Genomic DNA, 21666 nt, shown 5'->3' with positions numbered 1-21666 from the left:
GATAAAATGAAGTAGAAGTGAGATTAGGCAGGATAGATACTTTACAGTGAGTGTCTTTCGCTTATTAGTGTTGGTCGTAAGGTCTAAGGGCATCTCCAGCGACGCGACGCAAACGGACGATGAGCGACCGTTTGCGTCCGTCGGGTCGAAAAATGCGTCTGGCACCACCTCCAGCGGCGCGACGTATCGTGACCGGGGCGGGCGTCCGTTGCGACGCAAACCCGGCGTATATTTGCGCCTAGAATGCGTCGCGGCGGACGCTGCGCGGATGCGCAAAGTGTCCGCTCGCGTCTCTAGCGAGCCCGCCTGGCAGCGAGCCTGTATCGAGGGCATCGCTTCCGCGGCCATCGCTTCCGCGGTCAGCACTTCCGCGTCTGCGCCGCAGCCTTCGCCATCAATGGCGCGGCTGGCTGTTCTGCGCGCGCACTGACGGGCGGCGGCTGGGCTTCTGCGCCGCCTTCAATGACATCGTATCCCGCGCGCTGCCGGCCTTAAAAGTCCACCGGCCCAGTTCCTCCATCGCCCACACCTCCACTCGCACCACCACAGCCGCATCACCATGGGGAAAAAGAAGAACGACTTCGAGGCGTCCGGCAGCGGCACGGAGAAGGAGGAGCGGCCTGGCAGGGTGCCGCTGCACGTCAGCGTCGAGAGGCTGATGCACGCGCACTGGACCCCGTGCGACACCTGGAGGGATGTGCACATGCCTGGCGGCTAGCGGCTCAGCTACCGCCGGGTGCCCATCCCTCCGGTGCCTGTGCGCGAGCCAGATAGGACCACCGAGATCCGGCGAAGGAGGCGGTACCTGCCGCAGGACCTCCGCGCCGATCCGGCGTACGCCATCGACTCCGATAGCTGGCGTACGTATCTCTCGACCGAGAGGGATCGGAGGAGGCGGGCGGGCTTCATGGGCGACAGGGACTTTCCCTTCGACCGTCCACCGCCGCCTCGTCCTTGAAGACAGCAGGCGCCGACGCGTGCTAACCAGGCATTGACGCGTGCGCAGTACAACGACGACCACGATGACGACGAATACGACGACGACGACTACATCGAGGCGCTGGCGTACCACAACGAGGAGGTCAAGGACGACAGCGACGACTACGTCGCGGTCGTCTTCCAGGAATGGCAGCTGGCCATGGCGGAGGACCGCAACTTCGAGTTCCCGGACAACATGACGGACGACGAGATGGCGAAGCTCGGCGTCCTCGTCTCCGAGAACGACCCGCCTGTGCAGCCGCCGCTACCCCGCTACGCCACCGGCTTCATGCCGACAGGCCTGTCGGAGGATGAAGCCCTACGACTGGTGCTACAGGACTCGGCCGCGCCACAACCGCCACTGTACAACCCCTGGGCTCCTCCACCGCCGCCACATCCCTGGGCACCTCCACCGCCGCCTCGTCCTTGAAGACAGCAGGCGCCGACGCGTGCTAACCAGACATTGACGCGTGCGCAGTACAACGACGACCACGATGACGACGAATACGACGACGACAACTACATCGAGGCGCTGGCGTACCACAACGAGGAGGTCAAGGACGACAGCGACGACTACGTCGCGGTCGTCTTCCAGGAATGGCAGCTGGCCATGGCGGAGGACCGCAACTTCGAGTTCCCGGACAACATGACGGACGACGAGATGGCGAAGCTCGGCGTCCTCGTCTCCGAGAACGACCCGCCTGTGCAACCGCCACTGCCCCGCTACGCCACCGGCTTCATGCCGACGGTCCTGTCGGAGGATGAAGCCCTACGACTGGCGCTACAGGACTCGGCCGCGCCACAACCGCCGCCGTACAACCCCTGGGCTCCTCCACCGCCGCCACATCCCTGGGCACCTCCACCGCCGCCAGAGCCACAGCCCTGGGCGCCTCCACCGCAGCCACATCCCTGAGCGCCTCCACCGCAGCCACATCCCTGGACGCCTCCACCGCAGCCACAGCCCTGGGCGCCTCCACCTCAAGCACCGCCGGTGCGCCCGGCGTACGTTCCGCCGGTATCCAACTGGTCCTGGACGGTTCCGGAGCTCATCGTGCTCGACAGTGACGAGGAGTAGCAGTAGGCGCCATGCGTTTAGGGTTTATTTTCATGTGTTAAACTATGTAAATTATATTTTCATGTTATAAGAAAATGATTCGAGAAAAAAAATCCGTCGAGCCGCTGGAGCCACCCCGACGCAAATTTCGACCACGACCGACGCAAACTGACACACGCAGACATTTCTAGATACTAAAATGCGTCGGAGATGCCCTTATGAAATTCTGTCTCCGCATTACTCAGAATAGACGCGGTCACACAAGGCTAGGTGTATCTTGCCCACAGTTTCACTGTCAGGATCATCTAAGGGGCGGATGCGAGTCCTTTTCCGTATCGTTGTGGGGGCTGATCATGGGTTGCTGCAGCGTGTGGAATGTGGCTACCACCTTTTATTATCCGCAAAGTTAGCTAATGATGATGACGATGTTGCACCGGCAACACAATTGTAATCATTGTAGATTAAAGAAGACATGTTGAACCATTTGTTGCCGTTGGTTGGCATGATCATAGGCCGGGTGTTACGGTCAAGTGTCTCCATTTCATCCTGTTACACGATAATTTGGTTACCACGGGCACTCCACTATCAGCCAATCTATATCGATTTCGTTTAAGGTATGTATAATGATGATGACTCAGTTATTTGTAAGCGATGGTTATATGTAATTTTGGTGATATGAAGGAAAAAAATGAGGAGAGAGAGCGAGGCTGTGTGTAAAGTTCTAGACAGTTTGTACCATTCTTACAGTACAGACTGCAATTTTGCTACTGTATTAAGAACGTCTGTAACTTATACTCACATATGCGAAAAGTGTCTTTAGCTCATGGGCACTAGTGCTCCTGCTGTTTTAAAAAAATTGAAAATCATACATATTTGTTTCAAAAAAATCTGAAAATAAATCTAGACATAATAAATGAGGTAACCTCCAAGCGTGTAAAATTTTAATATGAAATTCTTTATATTGTAGACTACATAAAAAAGACAAAATCTGTTAAAATTTGGAGATTTGAAATATGCATACCCAGATTTACACGTTTGTTATTTTTGTGTAGCCTAGAATTTTTTGTATTTGAAACTGAAATTTTGCACGTTTATGGAACAATTTATTGGCTACACCATGATTTTTTTTCTAATATTTTTAAAACACATAAATGTGATTTTTTTCAAATAGCAGGAGCGCTGGTGCCCAAGAGCACCAAATCTCTGTCCTCACATATGGGTATAATAAAAATAAATAACTTACAGACAAACTATTGTACACATTATTTATACTATTGTTTATATATGACATGGTGTACTATTATAGACGGTCTAGACCAATGTACATGCTGGCTAAGACGCTCATTGGTGTTCGATCAAACGGAGAAAAATACTAACTCTGAATTTAGGTTCCGGTAAGAAAAAATATACGTGGAGGGGGTGGGATTTTCGGTAACCAATATTACCAGCGATAGCTGATCAAATGTCGCAGAGGATTTTCAAACAAAATTTCAATTTGAAACTCTAAAATATTTAGACATTTTGAATATAATGTTCAGAGGATGGCAAAACAAAAGATTCGGACAGATTAGTTAGAGCATGGGGTTATAGCAAAGGGGAGCATACATGATTTAGGTTGGACTAACCAACCAGCTTAAACTAAACCAAATTTAAATGCATCAAGATTATGTCAACATAAATTCATTTACCGTGTCATCGTCGTCGCGTCCCTTCTTGGAGGTGCTGCTTGGTACGCGATAGAGTGCTAGGAGCGCGGTGGAAATTTTTCGGACGACGCATCGACTGTAGGACATCTTCGTTTTCGTCAATCCGACCTTTTTGACTTTCTTTCTCTTTTCTTTCTTTTGTGTTTTCTTTTAGGCGTGTTTGTGCTGCCAGCAGTCGTACCATGTTGTTGCTGTATCAACTCAAATACATTTACCAAAGGAGGCTAGAAATTTGGGTTACCGGCTGATAACCGTGTTATTTCTCTCAAAAAGGGGAGGGGAAAAAAGAGGAGGAGGGAGGGAGTGGAGACACGTCAGTAAAGGGCTCGTCATGCCTCTGTTCTAAATTCATTGTCACATGTTTAAAAACCTAATCCTCGCATCAGCTCTTTTGCAATGGAGGCATACAGGCAGATTAGCAAACGTAAGTAGCACAACTATGTACAGCCCGTCTGGGCACACGTGTCACTACACACGGCGATGAGCTGGTGCGCTTGCAACTGACAATTCACGCGTCAATGGCTGCCTTTCTCTTACTGAGCTGCTGCTGCAGCCGCCGGCGCCTGCCGGTGCTGCGTCCGCGACTCCCCGGAGCAGACGAGGAGGGCCTTCTGGAGGCACCTCTCGACCTGGTACCCGCCGCCGTGGCCCACCTCCCGCTCGAGGTGCCGGCAGTAGCTCCGGAAGACGCTGACGCTGACGTTGAGCCTGAAGCGCATCAGGAAGAGGAAGTCCAGCTCCAGCTCGCCCAGCTCCGCTGCGCTGAGCCCGCCGACCGCCGCGAAGTAGGAGTTCTTGTAGTTCCTGTCCTCCACGAACTTGGAGGCCACGAGGATGGCCGCCGTGAGCAGCCGCTGCGCGTTGGTCGACACGACGCGCACCACCGGGCCGTCGCCGACGCCGCGGCGGAGCCGGTCCAGGTAGGCGTACGCCACCACGTACACCTGCGGCGAGACGTGCGCGTAGCGGGAGAACCGCTCGAGGAACTCCCGCATGCCCATGTCCAGCACCGTGCCGCCGTCGAACGCCGCGATTCGCCTCGCGTCGTCTCCGGCGGCCTCGTCGTGGCAAGACGCCGTGCTAGGGCTCGCGGCCAAGGCCCTCTCGTTGCGGGCGATGTGCCGTTCCAGCAGCGAAGCGAGCACCGACACGACGACCGGCGGCGACAGCGCCGCCGACATCGTGCTGCCGTCGTCGCCGCCGCGCGGGAAGGCGTGCGCGTCCGACGCTAGCTCCTCGGCGGAAGCCATTTCAGTGGTCACAAGCTATAAAGAATGGATCTTGGACACGCCTATGAATGAATGAAATGGCTAGTTGGTTCTTGGCCACACCTGCGCTACACTGCAAGGTCCCGGGGCTGGAGAAGGCTGATACTTATGCATATCCGGAGGGCGGAGGCGGCAGGACGTGGGCCGGTGGCTATAAAGAAGGGAGGAAAGAAAAGGTCGATGAAAGCAAAGTCATCGGCCCCATAATATAATCACCGCGTGCACGTAATTGGGGGGCACAGGACATTGACGAAGCCTTCAAGCACCTTCCATTTTGGCCATTGAGTGGAGGATCTGAGCTTACTAAGCGTATAATAAGAGACGGATTTGGGCGTGATGGCGTTGTCTGGTAGTGCCGCCGGAGTGGCGTCCGTGATCGGCGAGGCTGGAGGATCATCGATCTTGTCGGTGTCTGCCGGTGCCGGTGGATCTCGCCGTACTGCCATTGATTATTCGGGACCTTTCCTTGCGTACGTGCTACCTGCTGTTCTGGTATGGGCGTCTCAATGCCACGGCGTCACGCGTGGGCGTGTCCTTTTGCTTGCTTGCTTGCTTGCTTGCTTGCAGAGACTCTATAGCTTATGATGGAAATGCACTAATGGGGAGTTCTGTTAAGACGTCCAAGCAACAGTGCGGGAGACAATGTGGTTGGAGGCGCCCTAGCTAACAATGCTTAACAACTTGGTCGAACACCAAACAAATCCCCCCAACTTCAAATCCAAAAAATTAGGAGATGATTCCAAAATAAACTGCCGGCCCTGAACAGGAAAAGAAAACCCCCGTGGTACTCCCTAGGGCGGCACCAGGGCAAACCCTAGAGCCGCCAGAAAAGCCTGCCCCCTCCCCCCACCCCCCGGTTGCCGCTGCCGCCGGCCTCGTCTGTGGCGACAACAGGTCCCAGTGTCGAAGGTGTTGGTGTTGCGGATGGTGGCGGTGACGCACTAGCGCGGCTAGGGCTACTAGTAGGAAAAAGCCTACCAGTCACGTGCTAATTTAGGATACCAGTCGTGGGTGATAGTCCGCGACTCGTACCTCGCAAGTGGTATTAGCTACTAGTCGCGTGCTCAACCAATTGTTGACGTCAGAAACCCCCTGGCGGGCAGAGACGGGTAACACCGTAGAGCCGGGAACAACTAGGGCTGCGGCTGGCCCCAGTCCCTCAGAGCGACGGCCCGCAAAGCCTCCTGGTCGCACGCGCCGATGTTTATCACAAGGGCGTGCCACCCGACCTATACCCGGTCGGGAAGGTGTGGATGATGCCTCGCTTAGTTTCCTGCAGGGCACACACGTAAACGTTAAATACGAGCCTCGATCGGCTCTCGAAGTTATCCCGTGAATCGGCTCAAAGAGCCGATCCACCCATGATTCGGACGGGGTGTCCGAATATATGGTGGTCCCGCTTGATCAAGATAAAGCTAATGAGATCCACGACGATCTAGGGTTTTCACCGCATAATCGGATCGTCCTACTCTAGGTTGGGCCTCGCGGCCACGCATGGTGATCGTAAGCCGATCCTAAACAAGGCCTAAAAACCAACACAAGGTTGATCCCCGGAACATCCTGCTTAGGGCCAACGAACGACACCCTACGTGCCGTTGGATCCTCCACCCCTTTGTAAGGCCTAACTATTGTAGATATTAAACTAATCCTTGTAGAACAAGGAGCAATCGTAACGGATCAGATCTACTAAACTATGATCAAGCGGGGTGCCGCCCCTACACCTAAGATAGGTGTAAGGGCGGCTAGACATGCAAGGGTTGCACTACGAAAGCATGTAACATGAAGAACAATGCTAACCCTAACATGTCTAAGATAACTACGTTGCTCGCCATCAAAAACGCTTCGATACGAGCAACGCATGAACAACGTGGGCAGGCTTGTGCTGCCTAGATCGCAAGATGCGATCTAGGCAGCATGATGCTTACCGGTAGAAACCCTCGAGACGAAGGAGTTGGCGATGCGCCGAGATTTGTTTGTGGTTGAACGTTGGTTGTTGTTTATTCCATAAACCCTAGATACATATTTATAGTCCAGGGGACTTTATAATGTGGGCGTGCACTAAACCGTGCACGAGATAAACTCTAACTTTTAATCTAAATACACTCTATCGTAATTAAAGATACATGGGCAATCTAGCCCAAATTCTCCGAGCAAGGCCGCTTCAGAGATCTTCCACGTGTAATCTTCCAAGCCCATCTTGATCGCGGCCCACCTCCTGATTCGGTCAAATTCTGGTGATAACACATGCCCCCCTGGTTTTGGAAATAACATTTCCAAAATCATTATGCTTTCTTTTGCCGGGACATGTCATGGCAGAGCGGAACTGTTGCAGACATCCTTCATCATGACCTCTCATTTTCTCAACTCCTCAGTCATCGGCAAAAACTTCATCTTGACGATTTCTCGGGGAAGGTAGAGGATGACGATGATGACTCCCTCGAAGGTTACCCACCAGCGAAGCACTCCATGCCTGGTAGTAGCATCCTGGCTCCTACTCTTCCTCAACAATCGGCTCCTCCCCCAATGAATCTTGCTTTCTTGTCGACTTTGCCGATCGTCACATCAAGATCGTTGTACAAAGAGCCGATGACGAAGCATCGGCTTGCACTTTCGAGAGCAATTTTTGATGGCGAGCACCTAGGATCTGGATTGAGCTCGTTTCGCTAGAGTCGATGGCCATGCATCGGCTTTACTATTCTGAAGTCGATGCCTGTGCATCGGCTGTTAGCACATCGTTGTTTCCACATGTTTTCTCAAGTCGATGTCTGTACATCGGCTGTGATGATTTTTTTTTACTGGCCGATCTAAGAATCGGCCTCCACATATTACTGCCTATCCTCCCACATGATTGGGAAATATTTCTTGAGATGTTGGCCGTTGACGGCCACTGGGAACTTCACACCATCCAATTGTTCAAGCATATAGGCATTGCCCTTCAGAACTTGGATGACTTTGTAAGGACCGTGCCAATTAGGAGACCATTTGCCGTATGCTTTATCCCTGGTTCCCAATGGCAACACGGCTTCCCATACTAAATCGCCAACCTGAAACTCCTTTGGTCTCACCTTTTTATTATATGCCCGAGCTACCCTGGCTTTATTTTCTTTAATCTTCTCTAGCGACCAAAGTCTAAGTTCTGTTGCATCCTCAATAGTGTCACTCATCAGGGCTGCATATTCTTCCGTTGTCAGATCATTCTGAAACGTGACACGTCTTGATCCAGCCGTAATCTCCCAAGGTAATACAGCTTCCTGCCCATAAACAAGCTGGTACGGCGAAGTCTTTATAGCTCCATGGCACGACATGCGGTAGGCCCATAATGCTTCTGATAACTTCTCATGCCAATCCCTAGGGTTCTCGTCAATCTTTCTCTTGATCAGCTTGATTAAACTCTGATTGGACGCTTCCGCCTGCCCATTAGCTTGAGCATAGTACGGAGATGATCGGATCAATTTAATCCCCATGTCATCACAGAATCTCCTAAATTCTTTAGAAACGAAGACCGAACCTCCATCGGTCGTGATAGTTTGGGGAATCCCGAACCTATGAATCACATGTTCTTTCACAAACTGGATCACGTCTTCTGATTTCACCTTCTTCATAGGGACGGCTTCCACCCACTTGGTGAAATAGTCTGTGATGGCCAAAATCCATTCATGTTTTTGTTGACTGCCAAAACCCACCGGCGGGCAGCGGCCTTGTCAACACCGTAGAGCCGGGAAGAGCCTAGAGCTGCGGCTGGCTGAGACCCCTCCGAGCGACGGCCCGCAATGCTCTTCTGGTCACACGCGGCGATGCGAAGTGCAAGGGCGTGCCACCTGACCTATACCTGGTCGGGAAGGTGATGGGGATGCCTCGCTTAGTTTCTGCGGGGCATACATGTAAACATTAAATACGAGCCTCGATCGGCTCTCGGGTTATCCTGTGAATCGGCTCAAAGAGCCGATCCACCCATGATCCGTACGGGGTGCACGAATACTTGGTGGTCCTGCTTGATCAAGATGAAGCTAATGAGATCTACGACGATTTAGGGTTTTCACCGCATAATCGGATCATCCTACTCCAGGTTGGGCCTCGCGGCCACGCACGGTGCTCGTAAGCCGATCCTAAACAAGGCCTAAAAACCAACATGAAGTTGATCCTCGGAACATCCCGTTTAGGACTTGCGAACGCCACCCTACGTGCCACTTGGATCCTCCCCCCTTTGTAAGGCCTAACTATTGCAGATATTAAACTAATCCTTGTAGAACAAGGAGCAATCGTAACGGATCAGATCTACTAAATAATGATCAAGCGGGGTGCCGCCCCCACACCTGAGATAGGCGTGAGGGCGGCTAGATATGCAAGGGTTGCACTACGTAAGCATGCTTAAACGAAGAACAATGCTAACCCTAACATATCTAATGATAACTACATTGCTCGCCATCAAAAGTGCTTCAGTACGAGCAACGCATGAACAACGTGGGGCTTGTCTTTGCCTAGATCGCAAGATGCGATCTAGGCAGCATGTCGCTACCCGATAGAAACCCTCGAGACGAAGGAGTTGGCGATGCGCCGAGATTGGTTTGTTTTGGGGTTGAACTCTGAGTTGTTGTTTATTCCATAAACCCTAGATACATATTTATAGTCCGGGGACTTTCTAATTTAGACGTGCACCAAACCGTGCTCGGGTAAAACCCTAACTTCTAAACTAAGATACGATCTACTATGTTACAGATACACGGGCAATTTAGCCCAACTTGGTATAGAAGGCCGATTCATGTACTTCTTCCATATTCATTCTTCAAGTCCATCTTCAATCGCGGCCCACCTCTGATCCGGTCAAATTCTGGTGATAACACATGCCCCCCTGGTTTTGGAAATGACATTTCCAAAATCATCATGCTTTTCCTTCATCGGGTCATGTCGTGGCAGAGCAGAAACTGCCGATTGTTAGCTGGATCGATGCCCAATAAGCCGATAGCAACGCATTGGTCTCTCATAATCTGTCCTTCATCTTCTTCGACTGATGACTCTGAGACCTGGTGACACTCCTCTGCAAAATTCACCATCCTCGAAGAAGGTTGCTACACAGGACCAGCCGATGATACTCCAATTGGCTTCTAGAAACAGAACATTTACCAGGTCGGTTGCCCCCGAGTCTCAGTCAAGGCGAAACGAGAGACGAGGATACACAAATTAGCCGAATGGACCTGGGCTTGATCATGTCTGAGGGCACTATCATGCAGAGCCAGCCGATTTGAACGAAATCGGCTCTCTAGAGGAGAGGACCTTCGGGGTGAGCTGCCCCCCGAGTTCCTTCAGTCCAAATATGCAAGTATTCTGAATGCAGTCTTGTGTATATCTTCTAGATATTGTCAACATAAAGTAATATAACAAGTGCAATATGCAAGTATGTAGGAATCAATGCACAGTTAACACAAGTGTTTGCTTTTTAGATAGAAGGAAATGGGCAAACTGACTCAACAATAAAAGTAGAAGAAAGGCCCTTCGCAGAGGGAAGCATGGATTGCTATATTTGTGCTAGAGCTTTTATTTTGAAAACATGAACAATTTTGTCAACGGTAGTAATAAAGCATATGAGTTATGAAAGTTATATCTTACAAGTTGCAAGCCTCATGCATAGTATACTAATAGTGCCCGCACCTTGTCCTAATTAGCTTGGACTACCGGATCTTTGCAATGCACATGTTTTAACCAAGTGTCACAATGGGGTACCTCCATGCCGCTCGTACAAAGGTCTAAGGAGAAAGCTCGCATTTTGGATTTCTCGCTTTTGATTATTCTCAACTTAGACATCCATACCGGGACAACATGGACAACAAATAATGGACTCCTCTTTAATGCATAAGCATGTGGCAACAATTATTATTCTCATATGAGATTGAGGATATATGTCCAAAACCGAAACTTCCACCATGATTCATGGCTTTAGTTAGCGGCCCAATGTTCTTCTCTAACAAATGCATGCTCCAACCATTAAGGTGGTAGATCTCTCTTACTTCGGACAAGACGGACATGCATAGCAACTCACATGATATTCAACAAGGAATAGTTGATGGCGTCCCCGGAAACATGGTTATCGCACAACAAGCAACTTAATAAGAGATAAAGTGCATAAGTACATATTCAATACCACAATAGTTTTTAAGCTATTTGTCCCATGAGCTATATATTGCAAAGGTGAATGATGGAATTTTAAAGGTAGCACTCAAGCAATTTACTTTGGAATGGCGGATAAATACCATGTAGTAGGTAGGTATGGTGGACACAAATGGCATAGTGGTTGGCTCAAGGATTTTGGATGCATGAGAATTATTCCCTCTCGATACAAGGTTTAGGCTAGCAAGGTGTTTAAAGCAAACACAAGTATGAACCGGTACAGCAAAACTCACATAAAAGACATATTGAAAGCATTATAAGACTCTATACCGTCTTCATTGTTATACCTTTATCATCATATCGAAGCCGATCGCTTGAAACGGCCTCCTCTTTGTCCTTGCCATGGCGGTAAACAGAATGAGCTATCATGTAGTTAACTTCCTGGTGCAGAGCTCTGGTCCGTTCTTCTGACGGAGCGGACAGGTCCACTCCATCGAGTACGCCTTCAGGCGAGAACCCCTTCCACCTGACGCCATGGGAGCGGGCTCTGTGGAAAGAGCCGATGAGTTCGGCTTCGAGGACTGTCTTGATCTCGTCATGCTTCTTCTTGAGCTCATCAGGCAGATCCTCGTACTTGACCGGAGTGCTTTCCGCCATCTCGGATGTAGATGGCGATGTGGTGGATGTCGAAGATTGTCCCACCGGGCGTGCCAGAATGTGTTGACTGCCAAAACCCACCGGCGGGCAGCGGCCTTGTCAACACCGTAGAGCCGGGAAGAGCCTAGAGCCGCGGCTGGCTGAGACCCCTCCGAGCGACGGCCCGCAATGCTCTTCCGGTCACACGCGGCGATGCGAAGTGCAAGGGCGTGCCACCTGACCTATACCTGGTCGGAGAAGGTGATGGGGATGCCTCGCTTAGTTTCCTCGCAGGCATACATGTAAACATTAAATACGAGCCTCGATCGGCTCTCGGGTTATCCCGTGAATCGGCTCAAAGAGCCGATCCACCCATGATCCGTACGGGGTGCACGAATACTTGGTGGTCCTGCTTGATCAAGATGAAGCTAATGAGATCTACGACGATTTAGGGTTTTCACCGCATAATCGGATCATCCTACTCCGGGTTGGGCCTCGCGGCCACGCACGGTGCTCGTAAGCCGATCCTAAACAAGGCCTAAAAACCAACATGAAGTTGATCCTCGGAACATCCCGTTTAGGACTTGCGAACGCCACCCTACGTGCCACCTGGATCCTCCCCCTTTGTAAGGCCTAACTATTGCGAGATATTAAACTAATCCTTGTAGAACAAGGAGCAATCGTAACGGATCAGATCTACTAAATAATGATCAAGCGGGTGCCGCCCCACACCTGAGATAGGCGTGAGGGCGGCTAGATATGCAAGGGTTGCACTACGTAAGCATGCTTAAACGAAGAACAATGCTAACCCTAACATATCTAATGATAACTATGTTGCTCGCCATCAAAAGCGCTTCGAGTACGAGCAACGCATGAACAACGTGGGGCTTGTGCTGCCTAGATCGCAAGATGCGATCTAGGCAGCATGTCGCTTACCTGATAGAAACCCTCGAGACGAAGGAGTTGGCGATGCACCGAGATTGGTTTGTTTTGGGGTTGAACGCGAGTTGTTGTTTATTCCATAAACCCTAGATACATATTTATAGTCCAGGGGACTTTCTAATTTAGACGTGCACCAAACCGTGCTCGGGTAAAACCCTAACTTCTAAACTAAGATACGATCTACTATGTTACAGATACACGGGCAATTTAGCCCAACTTGGTATAGAAGGCCGATTCATGTACTTCTTCCATATTCATTCTTCAAGTCCATCTTCAATCGCGGCCCACCTCTGATCCGGTCAAATTCTGGTGATAACAGTTTTTTACTTGACGCCGGATGAATTTTGCCGATCATATCCATGCCCCACCCTCGGAACGGCCAAGGCTTGATGATAGGGTTCATCGCCGATGCTGGTACCATCTGAATCTTCCCAAACACCTGGCATGCTTGGCACCCCTTATAGTAATTGAAGCAGTCTTCAAGCATGGTGGGCCAATAAAACCCCGATCGTCGGATTAACCACTTCATCTTCTGGGCCGATTGGTGAGTCCCACAGGCGCCTTCATGTACCTCATGTAAGAGCCGATTAGATTCTGTTGGCCCTAAGCACTTGAGTAGCAATCCTTCCAACGTCCTGTAGAACATGTCATCTCCTATAAGGACATATTTCATGGCCTTGTATCTTATCCTTTTGGGTGCCCCCCGAGCCGAATCCTTCAAATAATTGAAGATATCGGTTCTCCAGTCATCCCGTTCCAGGAATTGTACTCGAACTTCCGACCCGTCAGGTATGTCTATGTAGCCTGACGCCATCTGTGCGAGATTGTTGGCCTCGACGTTCTGGGACCTTGGGACCCAATTAAAGTTGATGTACCGAAATTGCGTCATCAACTCACGACATTCCATCCAATACGGGAAAAGTGATTCACTCTCGCACTTATATTCGTCCGTGAGCTGGTTAATCACCAACTTGGAGTCCCCAAAAAGCTCTACCGCCTCTGCCCGGCTTCCAATAGCAACTCCATCCCCTTGCGCACCGCTTCATATTCTGCCACGTTGTTGGTGCAAGGGGTAGATAGTCTGATGGAGAAGGAGTACTCTGCCCCCCGAGGCGACACGAGCAGAATGCCGATGCCACAACCGTCGTCGCAAGCCGATCCGTCAAAGAACATAGCCCATGCACGTATAGATAGTGCCGCTATATTGGTACTGATTCGCTCAGCTATGAGATCGGCCAACGCCTGCCCCTTGACTGCTTTCGCAGGCTGATACCGGAGATCAAATTCTGACAACGCAAACATCCACTTACCCAGTCGGCCTTTCAACACGGGGGCCGACAGCATGTGCTTGACGACATCCGACTTGCATATGACGAAGATCTCCGCCGTCAGCAGGATGTGATGCAGCTTGGTGCAAGTAAAGAACGAGCAGAGGCACGGCTTCTCGACCTCGGGATACCTGGTTTCCGCGTCTAGCATTCTTCTGCTGAGGTAGAAAACGACCCTTTCGACGCCCTCGTAGAGTTGCACCACCACCGAGGCAATGGACGTGTCAGCCACCGACAGATAGATGTAGAACGGCTGATCTTGCCGGGGCGGAACTAGCACAGGCGGCGTCGTTAGATACCTCTTAATTTCATCAAACGCCTGCTGCTGTTCTGCCCCCCAGTGAAATTCATCGTCAGACTTGGTCTTCACCAGCGCCATGAATGGCTCGATTCGTCCTGACAGATTGGAGATAAATCGTCGGACAAAATTGATCTTGCCAATGAGACGTTGAAGCTCCTTCTTCGTGGTAGGCGGCTGCATGGTGCGCACCGCTTCTTGACTCTTCAGGCCGATTTCAATTCCCCGTTCATGAACCAGAAAACCTAGGAACTGACCAGCCGTTACACCGAAGGCGCACTTCTTCGGGTTCATTCTCAGTCCGAACTTCCGAGTTCGGTCTAGGACGCGCCGTAAATCATCCAAGTATCCCTCCATGGAGACCGATTTGACTACGACGTCGTCGATATAGATTTCCACCAACTTACCGATCAAATCATGAAATATATAATTCATAGCTCGTTGGTACGTTGCACCAGCATTCTTCAATACAAAGGTCATTACTACATATTCAAACAAGCCTACCGCCCCTGGTACTCTGAAGGCGGTCTTGTGTATGTCCTCTGGAGCCATGAAGATTTGATTGTAGCCGGCGTTGCCATCCATGAAGCTCAACACCTTGTGGCCAGCAGCTGCATTGATCAGTGTCTCCGCCACAGGCATCGGATATTCGTCCTTGGGGGTGGCTCTGTTGAGATCTCTGAAATCGATGGCCACACGCCATCGGCCATCCTTCTTCTCCACAGGCACGATACTGGAGATCCACTCAGCATACCTGCATGGCCTGATGAACCCGGCGCCCAACATCTTCTCGATTTCTTTCTTGACCTCCTCCAGAATTTCGGCTCTCATCTGACGTGCTCGTTGCTGGAACGGCCGAAATCCTTTCTTAAGGGGGAGCCGATGTTCGATGATGCTCCTGTCTAAACCAGGCATCTCTGTGTAGTCCCATGCGAAGCAATCTGGGTATTCTTTCAACAGAGCAACCATCTGACTCCTGAGCTGTGGATTCAACTTCTTGCTGATAAAAGTTGGTCGCGGCTTGTCCCCAGGGCCGATGTCGACTTCCTCCAGTTCATCAGCCGAGGTGAACCCGTACCCTAACTTCCCGTCCCTTGTGAGGTCGACGCCAACATCGGGAGAGCCGGTGGCGCGGATAACACGGTCCGATCGCTAGAATCGGCCTCCATCTTGATCATCACCAGGACCTCGTAGCAGTGTCGGGGCCGATCACGTGGGCCATCCCCCCTTTTACCCTCGCTATGAGAGCATCTGCTCTCGTCACTACCCTTACCAGGGCGGTACCCAAGTTCTACCATATGGATGTTGAACAGGTGTCCTAACTGTGGCCTCCCAGGGTACATACTCTCCGCCATACCGACGGTGCGTGCCGGTGGTCTCGGCACTTCCGATGCTGTCAACGCGCCTGGCATCGGTAGACGGGTCTTCTTAAAGGAGCCGATGAGTTCGGCTTCGAGGGTTGCCTTGATCTCGTGATGTTTCTTCTTGAGCTCATCAGGCAGATCCTCGTATGTGACCGGAGTGTCTTCCGCCATCTCGGATGTAGATGGCGATGTCGTGGATGTCATCGACGGTCCCACCGGGCGTGCCGGAATGTGTTGACGTCGAAACCCCCCGGCGGGCGCAGACGGGCAACACCGTAGAGCCGGGAACAACTAGGGCTGCGGCTGGCCCCGGTCCCTCGGAGCGACGGCCCGCAAAGCCTCCTGGTCGCACGCGCCGATGTTTATCACAGGGGCGTGCCACCTGACCTATACCCGGTCGTGAAGGTGTGGATGATGCCTCGCTTAGTTTCCTGCAGGGCACACACGTAAACGTTAAATACGAGCCTCGATCGGCTCTCGGAGTTATCCCGTGAATCGGCTCAAAGAGCCGATCCACCCATGATTCAGACGGGGTGTCCGAATATATGGTGGTCCCGCTTGATCAAGATAAAGCTAATGAGATCCACGACGATCTAGGGTTTTCACCGCATAATCGGATCGTCCTACTCTAGGTTGGGCCTCGCGGCCACGCACGGTGATCGTAAGCCGATCCTAAACAAGGCCTAAAAACCAACACAAGGTTGATCCCCGGAACATCCTGCTTAGGGCCAACGAACGACACCCTACGTGCCGCTGGATCCTCCACCGCTTTGTAAGGCCTAACTATTGCAGATATTAAACTAATCCTCGTAGAACAAAGAGCAATCGTAACGGATCAGATCTACTAAACTATGATCAAGCGGGGTGCCGCCCCTACACCTAAGATAGGTGTAAGGGCGGCTAGACATGCAAGGGTTGCACTACGAAAGCATGTAACATGAAGAACAATGCTAACCCTAACATGTCTAAGATAACTACGTTGCTCGCCATCAAAAACGCTTCAAGTACGAGCAACGCATGAACAACGTGGGCAGGCTTAGTGCTGCCTAGATCGCAAGATGCGATCTAGGCAGCATGATGCTTACCGGTAGAAACCCTCGAGACGAAGGAGTTGGCGATGCGCCGAGATTTGTTTGTGGTTGAACGTTGGTTGTTGTTTATTCCATAAACCCTAGATACATATTTATAGTCCAGGGGACTTTATAATGTGGGCGTGCACTAAACCGTGCACGAGATAAACTCTAACTTTTAATCTAAATACACTCTATCGTAATTAAAGATACATGGGCAATCTAGCCCAAATTCTCCGAGCAAGGCCGCTTCAGAGATCTTCCACGTGTAATCTTCCAAGCCCATCTTGATCGCGGCCCAGGTCCTGATTCGGTCAAATTCTGGTGATAACACATGCCCCCCTGGTTTTGGAAATAACATTTCCAAAATCATTATGCTTTCTTTTGCCGGGACATGTCATGGCAGAGCGGAACTGTTGCAGCATCCTTCATCATGACCTCTCATTTTCTCAACTCCTCAGTCATCGGCAAAAACTTCATCTTGACGATTTCTCGGGGAAGGTAGAGGATGACGATGATGACTCCCTCGAAGGTTACCCACCAGCGAAGCACTCCATGCCTGGTAGTAGCATCCTGGCTCCTACTCTTCCTGAACAATCAGCTCCTCCCCCAATGAATCTTGCTTTCTTGTCGACTTTGCCGATCGTCACATCAAGATCGTTGTACAAAGAGCCGATGACGAAGCATCGGCTTGCACTTTCGAGAGCAATTTTTGATGGCGAGCACCTAGGATCTGGATTGAGCTCGTTTCGCTAGAGTCGATGGCCATGCATCGGCTTTACTATTCTGAAGTCGATGCCTGTGCATCGGCTGTTAGCACACTGTTGTTTCCACATGTTTTCTCAAGTCGATGTCTGTACATCGGCTGTGATGATTTTTTTTTACTGGCCGATCTAAGAATCGGCCTCCACATATTACTGCCTATCCTCCCACATGATTGGGAAATATTTCTTGAGATGTTGGCCGTTGACGGCCACTGGGAACTTCACACCATCCAATTGTTCAAGCATATAGGCATTGCCCTTCAGAACTTGGATGACTTTGTAAGGACCGTGCCAATTAGGAGACCATTTGCCGTATGCTTTATCCCCGGTTCCCAATGGCAACACGGCTTCCCATACTAAATCGCCAACCCGAAACTCCTTTGGTCTCACCTTTTTATTATATGCCCGAGCTACCCTGGCTTTATTTTCTTTAATCTTCTCTAGCGACCAAAGTCTAAGTTCTGTTGCATCCTCAATAGTGTCACTCATCAGGGCTGCATATTCTTCCGCTGTCAGATCATTCTGAAACGTGACACGTCTTGATCCAGCCGTAATCTCCCAAGGTAATACAGCTTCCTGCCCATAAACAAGCTGGTACGGCGAAGTCTTTATAGCTCCATGGCACGACATGCGGTAGGCCCATAATGCTTCTGATAACTTCTCATGCCAATCCCTAGGGTTCTCGTCAATCTTTCTCTTGATCAGCTTGATTAAACTCTGATTGGACGCTTCCGCCTGCCCATTAGCTTGGGCATAGTACGGAGATGATCGGATCAATTTAATCCCCATGTCATCACAGAATCTCCTAAATTCTTTAGAAACGAAGACCGAACCTCCATCGGTCGTGATAGTTTGGGGAATCCCGAACCTATGAATCACATGTTCTTTCACAAACTGGATCACGTCTTCTGATTTCACCTTCTTCATAGGGACGGCTTCCACCCACTTGGTGAAATAGTCTGTGATGGCCAAAATCCATTCATGTTTTTTACTTGACGCCGGATGAATTTTGCCGATCATATCCATGCCCCACCCTCGGAACGGCCAAGGCTTGATGATAGGGTTCATCGCCGATGCTGGTACCATCTGAATCTTCCCAAACACCTGGCATGCTTGGCACCCCTTATAGTAATTGAAGCAGTCTTCAAGCATGGTGGGCCAATAAAACCCTGATCGTCGGATTAACCACTTCATCTTCTGGGCCGATTGGTGAGTCCCACAGGCGCCTTCATGTACCTCATGTAAGATCCTTGTATAATGTGGGCGTGCACTAAACCGTGCACGAGATAAACTCTAACTTTTAATCTAAATACACTCTATCGTAATTAAAGATACATGGGCAATCTAGCCCAAATTCTCCGAGCAAGGCCGCTTCAGAGATCTTCCACGTGTAATCTTCCAAGCCCATCTTGATCGCGGCCCACCTCCTGATTCGGTCAAATTCTGGTGATAACACCAATACGCGGCTAGTACTTACAGTACCGGTCTCGTGTGCTTGCGATTACTGGCAGCGCGACTAGTATGCCACACCTGCATGTGGCTGCATATTTTTTCTGGCTACCCCCCCTAATTTACGCATATATATAAGATTGCAGACATATATAACATCAATTACCAGTCAACAGCAGATACACAAATTATAATAGCCAACTGATCAAATCATTAATAGAACTATAAAGTCGTAGCAAGCTAGTGATCAAGTCATTACATGCATTGAGCATAATATATAGATCAAATCATTACACTAGCTAAGGCCTAGTAAGCTAGTGACCAAGTCATTATATACATTGAGCACAATTGCCAAGTGACCAAATCACTCCTCCGGCTCCGGCTCCACGGGTGGGTAGTGAATAACGACCCCGTTGAAATCTCTTGGGTCGTGGAACTCGTCATCAGATGAGGAGGCGTCGTTCCACTGTTTGTAGTGGAAGAAGGTCTCCATGTATAAGCCATGCAGCTAGAAATATAAATTAGTCTCTGGCTCCATCCCGTAGCGTTCTATCATCTCCTTACAACTACGTCCGTGAAAATAGGTTTGATTCACCTCATTGGTGACTTCAACATCAAAGATCATGTCTGCTGTGGGCAATGTGTTCTGATGGATGACGACTTCAAACGTTCCCAAATGGTTAATGTTTCTATGTATATGCTCCATGAAGTCACGCCTTGCGCTGCATGGGATACCCTAAACACAATTATGGAAGAAACAACAATTAGATCAAAGATACAAGTCAATGCACCTATATATATGAACAAACTAACTAATTAGACTAAAATATACCGACATAGTTTTATAATTCTCCTTGAAAAGTATATAAAACTTTCTATCCTTACACCTATACCGTCCACAATCTGCACACCGCTGCCAATAAGCCATTTGCTGCATATATAACCGTTGATTTATGTTAACAATTATAGCATACTATAGCGTACAAATCTATTGGACACAAAAATAAACTTCAATTAAGGCCTCATTAAGGCCTCATATTTATATTGGACCCAGAAATCACAGGGATGGGGTCAGCGAGCCAAGTACGATGCACAAGATTTGTATTTGTGTATATGACAAGGCTCAGTGACACCATACCATGATTACTAAAAAACTAATCATCGGCCATACGACAAAAACTAATCATCGGTCATTACAAATATAACATACAAAATCTACATATAGGTAGCATAAAAATAACTCACATAAATCCATATAGGTTGCAAACAAATCTACAAATCTAAATAAGTAGCAAAAAATTCTATATAGGTTGCAAACAAATCTACAAATCTATATTATAAGTAGCAAACAATTCAAATATACAACAAATCTACATAGTAGCAAACAAATCTATATGAATAGCACATGTACCGGTCGGGGAAGGCAGTGGCACGGGCGCGGGCAGGGAAGATGGCATCGGCATAGTCGGTCGGCGGCGGCGTGGGCGCCGGCGGTCAGCGTATGCGACGCGGGTGGGGAAGGCGTGGCGGTGCGGGCAGAGAAGGCGCGTCGGCGCGGGCAGAGAAGGCGCGGCGGCGCGGGCGGGCATCGGTTAGGGTTCGCTCGGGTATTATTTGGAAAGAATGAGGGGAAAAGAAGAGGAGGGAGGTTATTCAAACACAGTGCGAACTTAGTAGTCGTGTGCATGCCATATGCGGGTATTATTAGCCGTGCGGCGCGCCTGGGGCACGCTACCAATAAACCTGCCCCTGTAATTAATCTATCTCCCTGTTGTGATTTGATCCTAAGATGAGCTCCTCGAATATGTCTTATAATTGCTAGCTAAAGAGTTATAATCATAAGACATCTTCGAGAAGCTTTGTCATAGGAGCTTCCCATAATCAATAGACGAAAATCTTCGCAAAATTTGTGTTTTGAGATAGTGTGACGGGTACATACATATATATAGCTTCAAAGTTGGTGCGTTTTCACTATGCTTATCGTATTATACAGCGTAGCCATTGACGCATCGTTAGCATTCACAAAAAGGAGACTCTAATGTGTTTGTTAGGTACGGGACGCGCACCACTGTTTGCTAACACTGCCACTAACTTCGTACTTGTTGCGTGTGGCCGTATTTGCCTGCTGGAATTTTCTTATCATTTGCAAAGGTGGTCCCCACTTACTAGTCACGTGCGGTATCAAGCCACACGCTGCCATTACGGACATACTAGTCGCGTGCGCCTTTTCCGCCACTGGTAAAAATAGCAGTCGCCTACCCTGTTCTGCGCCCGCTGCCATTAGTCGTGCTCCTATAGCCTTTTTCCTACTACTGGGCTGAGCTCCCTAGTCGAGGCGGCGGTGTTGATCTCCTTCCTCAACGACGCACAATGGAGGTTGTGCGATATTTGTAGATCTCCTATCCTACCTAGACCTATTGTCGATGCGGTTCGGCTGTTCGGCTCGGCGAGACAGAGGTTGTGCTGATGTATCTTGAAGGTGGGCGCGACACGGGTTCATCTGGTATTTAGCTCAGTAGCTACTCATGGCCTTCCGGTTGGTCGAGATGGAGGTTGAGCTGATGTGGATCGAAGGTGAGTGTGTCGTGTCTTCCTCCAAAACAAAGGTAGTTTTGCCCTGCTAATCTTCTAGCGACAAGTCACCAATATGTTTTAGGCCGACCACCTCGATCTCGACGTCGATGAGTTTCGGTCTTCCTCTCAAAGA

At 49.9% G+C, this 21666-nt stretch overlaps 1 protein-coding gene across 1 annotated transcript; it reads right to left on the bottom strand.

Moving 5' to 3' along the window:
• Nucleotides 1–4101: 4101 nt before the first annotated feature.
• Nucleotides 4102–5104, bottom strand: LOC124670334 (cyclin-P2-1-like). The gene has a single exon (XM_047206848.1). It carries the CDS (start codon nt 4986–4988, stop codon nt 4272–4274), a length of 717 nt encoding a protein of 238 aa, XP_047062804.1. The 5' UTR covers nt 4989–5104; the 3' UTR covers nt 4102–4271.
• Between the last annotated feature and the right edge of the window lie 16562 nt (nt 5105–21666).

The sequence above is a fragment of the Lolium rigidum genome, chromosome 7 (genome assembly GCF_022539505.1).
Source record: "Lolium rigidum isolate FL_2022 chromosome 7, APGP_CSIRO_Lrig_0.1, whole genome shotgun sequence".
Lineage (NCBI taxonomy): Eukaryota > Viridiplantae > Streptophyta > Magnoliopsida > Poales > Poaceae > Lolium > Lolium rigidum.
Note: the sequence above shows the minus strand (reverse complement) of the source record. Positions and strands in the feature narration are given on the sequence as shown.

What these genes read in the sequence shown, in the direction of transcription:
- LOC124670334 (XM_047206848.1), bottom strand. Translation starts at nt 4,988, where the DNA reads ATGGCTTCCGCCGAGGAGCTAGCGTCGGACGCGCACGCCTTCCCGCGC.